The following is a 5,000-nucleotide window of genomic DNA, read 5'->3' on the forward strand; positions in this document are numbered from 1 at the left end:
ACCGGGGACCAGCATGCATTGCGGCTCCATCCCAGGTGCAGTGAAACGTGGACTGAGAATAATTACGAGGTAGAAACATCTGCCGCTTCAAACGAGTTCAAACACGCTTCCAAGTCGACGCTTTTAACCGCCGGAGCTCATCCGTCGGTTATTCCCAGCGGACTCGAACGCAGCATTCTCTCTCCTCTCTGTAGCTGTGTGCTTTGAACCCCCCACATGAGTGTTGATCTGAAGGATCTGTCCTACATACTCACTGATGAACTCAGCCTGAACCAGCGCGTCTCAGGTTGGACGACGTACATCTGAGGCTCACACGAGTCCTCTTCATCAAAAGCTCCTCTTCCTCCGGGGAGGAAGACTTTGATTTACAGAATAAATTACTTTATAGAGCTTTGAAATCGATCATTTATGAACATTTTGAATGCTGAGATTCAAAAGCTGTAGATTTGGGATTTAATCGTTTTCTTTCGTGTGGACAACGAACAACAAGTGTTTACACAAACGGTCTGAGAGCCAATCACACGGTCCGGATGATGGCCACTCCCTAAAGGGACCAATCGTCAATCAGTCGCCATGACATCGGACCAATGACCTGCCATCTGAGAGCCAGACATGTATGTGTGTGTGTGTATATATATATATATATATATATATATATATATATATATATATATATAGAGAGAGAGAGAGAGAGAGACAAACAGGAGAGTGAAGAGGAAGACAGGTGAGTGCCTCCACCTGGTGGATCAGCTGTGTAACTACAAGATCAGTTTTCCTTCTGAAAGGTTTTCTTTTCATCTTTTTCTTTAATAATTCCGTCTGTCTGACGTAAAATTGAGTCTTTAATGTTTTTATAGTTTGATTGACGACTTTCAGACGTGATCGTCTTTGTTATTGTTCGTTATCGGCTGTGAAGCCTCGAAGAAGATGAAACGTTAATAATATTGAATAAAAACAGTCGTCGACTCTTCTGATAGAAGATGCATTCAAGGACTCCGGGAAACACGGAACTCTTTCATACACAGGAAACGATTATTGATCCTTTTACCAAACGTGGCATTTTCTACATGAAGTAATCAATGAAGACAAATGAATAGATTTACAACATGAAACAACTTTGAATTAATAGTTTAATCTCGTAAAGGATTTACAAAGTGTTGAAGGCACTTTAGCTATCGTCATGTCTTCATTTCTAATGAGACACGCCTGTCTCACACACGCCTGTCTCACACACGCCTGTCTCACACACGCCTGTCTCACAGCTTGGCCTTGGCCTGGAAGAAACTCATGACGGCGTTGAAACACTCGTCTGACTTCCATCGCTCCGTCAGAAGCTCGACTTCAGCATCGTTCACCGAGTGGAGACGGTCCTTCTCCTGAGACCGGATCAGCTGTTTGGACAAGGACAGGGACTGTGGGGGGGGGGGGGGGGGGAGAGAGGGGGGGAGAGAGAGAGAGAGGGGAAGAGAGAGAGAGAGGGGAAGAGAGAGAGGGGAAGAGAGAGAGAGAGGGGAAGAGAGAGAGAGAGGGGAAGAGAGAGAGAGAGGGGAAGAGAGAGAGAGAGAGGGGAAGAGAGAGAGGGGAAGAGAGAGAGGGGAAGAGAGAGAGAGAGGGGAAGAGAGAGAGGGGGAGAGAGAGAGGGGGAGAGAGAGAGGGGGAGAGAGAGAGGGGGAGAGAGAGAGGGAGGGGAAGAGAGAGAGAGAGGGAGAGAGAGGGAGGGGGAGAGAGAGAGAGGGAGGGGAAGAGAGAGAGAGAGGGAGGGGAAGAGAGAGAGGGGGAGAGAGAGAGAGAGAGAGAGAGGGGAAGAGAGAGAGAGAGAGGGGGAGAGAGAGAGGGGAAGAGAGAGAGAGAGGGGGAGAGAGAGATATTATTTAATTCTAAGCTTCATTTCGGTGCTTTTTTCTCACTGAAGCGCTTGTCACTCACGATGTGTTCAAGTACTGTAGGAAAGATGACACTCTGCCGATAGTGTGTGTGTGTGTGTGTGTGTTTACGTTGGGGGGCAGCTTGGCGTAGGCCTTCAGTTTGGTCCAAACCTCCGACTGGAAGCTGCTGTCGGGGAAAACCTCCGTCACCAGACCGAGTTCACAGGCCTGAAGCGCCGACAGCTTCTTGTTGAACAGCAGCATCTCACTGGCCTGGAGGGGGCGGGACAGGAAGTTCCTCAGCACAGCCATCGGCCAATCAAATGGTAGGTAGGTAAGTGTGTGTGTGTGTGTGTGTGTGTACCTTGGCGGGGCCCATTATCTTGGGGAAGGTGTAGGAGGAGCAGCCCTCTGCACTCTGACCCAGCTGACTGAAGGGAGTGTGGAAGGAGGCCTGAGGGAGAGAAGACATGAATACATGAAGCATGAACACATGAATACATAAAGACTTGAAGCATGAATACATGAAGCATGAAGACTTGAAGCATGAATACATGAAGACTTGAATACATGAAGCATGAAGACTTGAAGCATGAATACATGAAGACTTGAATACATGAAGCATGAACACATGAATACATGAAGACTTGAAGCATGAATACATGAAGACTTGAAGCATGAAGACATGAAGACTTGAAGCATGAAGACATGAAGACTTGAAGCATGAATACATGAAGACTTGAAGCATGAATACATGAAGACTTGAAGCATGAATACATGAAGACTTGAAGCATGAAGACATGAAGACTTGAAGCATGAATACATGAAGACTTGAAGCATGAATACATAAAGACTTGAAGCATGAAGACATGAAGACTTGAAGCATGAAGACATGAAGACTTGAAGCATGAATACATGAAGACTTGAAGCATGAATACATGAAGCATGAAGACTTGAAGCATGAAGACATGAAGACTTGAAGCATGAAGACATGAAGACTTGAAGCATGAATACATGAAGCATGAAGACTTGAAGCATGAATACATGAAGACTTGAATACATGAAGCATGAAGACTTGAAGCATGAATACATGAAGACTTGAATACATGAAGCATGAACACATGAATACATGAAGACTTGAAGCATGAATACATGAAGACTTGAATACATGAAGCATGAAGACTTGAAGCATGAATACGTGAAGCATGAAGCATGAAGACTTGAATACATGAAGCATGAACACATGAATACATGAAGACTTGAAGCATGAAGACATGAAGACTTGAAGCTTGAATACATGAAGACTTGAAGCATGAATACATGAAGACTTGAAGCATGAAGACATGAAGACTTGAAGCATGAATACATGAAGACTTGAAGCATGAATACATAAAGACTTGAAGCATGAAGACATGAAGACTTGAAGCATGAAGACATGAAGACTTGAAGCATGAATACATGAAGACTTGAAGCATGAATACATGAAGCATGAAGACTTGAAGCATGAAGCATGAAGACTTGAAGCATGAATACATGAAGACTTGAAGCATGAATACATGAAGCATGAAGACTTGAAGCATGAAGACATGAAGACTTGAAGCATGAATACATGAAGACTTGAAGCATGAATACATGAAGCATGAAGACTTGAAGCATGAATACATGAAGACTTGAAGCATGAAGACATGAAGACTTGAAGCATGAATACATGAAGACTTGAAAACATGAAGACTTGAAGCATGAATACATGAAGACTTGAAGCATGAAGCATGAAGACTTGAAGCATGAAGACATGAATACATGAAGCATGAAGACTTGAAGCATGAAGACATGAAGCCATGAAGACATGAAGACTTGAAAACATGAAGCATGAAGACTTGAAGCATGAAGGCATGAAGACTTGAAGCATGAAGACTTGAAAACATGAAGCATGAAGACATGAAGACTTGAAGACTTGAAGCATGAAGACTTGAAGCATGAAGACTTGAAGACATGAAGACTTGAAAACATGAAGCATGAAGACTTGAAGCATGAAGACATGAAGACTTGAAAACATGAAGCATGAAGACTTGAAGCATGAAGACATGAAGACTTGAAAACATGAAGCATGAAGACATGAAGACATGAAGCCTTGAAGCATGAAGACATGAAGACTTGAAAACATGAAGACTTGAAGACTTGAAGCATGAAGACTTGAAGCATGAAGACTTGAAAACATGAAGACTTGAAGCATGAATACATGAAGACTTGAAGCATGAATACATGAAGACTTGAAGCATGAATACATGAAGCATGAAGACTTGAAGCATGAAGACATGAATACATGAAGACTTGAAGCATGAATACATGAAGCATGAAGACTTGAAGCATGAAGACATGAAGACTTGAAGCATGAATACATGAAGACTTGAAGCATGAATACATGAAGACTTGAAGCATGAATACATGAAGACTTGAAGCATGAATACATGAAGACTTGAAGCATGAAGACTTGAAGCATGAATACATGAAGACTTGAAGCATGAATACATGAAGCATGAAGACTTGAAGCATGAAGACTTGAAGCATGAATACATGAAGACTTGAAGCATGAATACATGAAGCATGAAGACTTGAAGCATGAAGACATGAAGCATGAAGACATGAAGACTTGAAGCATGAATACATGAAGACTTGAAGCATGAATACATGAAGACTTGAAGACTTGAAGCATGAAGCATGAAGACTTGAAGCATGAAGACATGAATACATGAAGACTTGAAGCATGAATACATGAAGCATGAAGACTTGAAGCATGAAGACATGAACACATGAAGACATGAAGACTTGAAAACATGAAGCATGAAAACATGAAGCATGAAGACTTGAAGCATGAAGCATGAACACATGAATACATAAAGACTTGAAGCATGAATACATGAACACATGAATATATAAAGACTTGAAGCATGAACACATGAATACATAAAGACTTGAAGCATGAAGACTTGAAGCATGAACACATGAATACATAAAGACTTGAAGCATGAATACATGAACACATGAATACATAAAGACTTGAAGCATGAATACATGAACACATGAATACATAAAGACTTGAAGCATGAACACATGAATACATAAAGACTTGAAGCA

The 5,000-nt window shown here is 42.0% G+C and overlaps 1 protein-coding gene across 2 annotated transcripts in view; it reads right to left on the reverse strand.

Moving 5' to 3' along the window:
- Positions 1-1,112: 1,112 nt before the first annotated feature.
- Positions 1,113-5,000, reverse strand: part of eci2 (enoyl-CoA delta isomerase 2) — a 14,846-nt gene continuing 10,958 nt past the window's right edge. For both annotated transcript variants that reach the window (XM_034560126.1, XM_034560127.1), the window contains exons 9-11: positions 2,230-2,319; positions 1,995-2,138; positions 1,113-1,412 (exon numbers count right to left, since the gene is read on the reverse strand). In XM_034560126.1, the coding sequence (XP_034416017.1) occupies positions 1,257-1,412; positions 1,995-2,138; positions 2,230-2,319 (390 nt within the window). In that variant the 3' untranslated portion in view covers positions 1,113-1,256. The remainder of the gene's footprint in view (positions 1,413-1,994; positions 2,139-2,229; positions 2,320-5,000) is intronic.

The sequence above is a fragment of the Cyclopterus lumpus genome, chromosome 20 (genome assembly GCF_009769545.1).
Source record: "Cyclopterus lumpus isolate fCycLum1 chromosome 20, fCycLum1.pri, whole genome shotgun sequence".
NCBI lineage: Eukaryota > Metazoa > Chordata > Actinopteri > Perciformes > Cyclopteridae > Cyclopterus > Cyclopterus lumpus.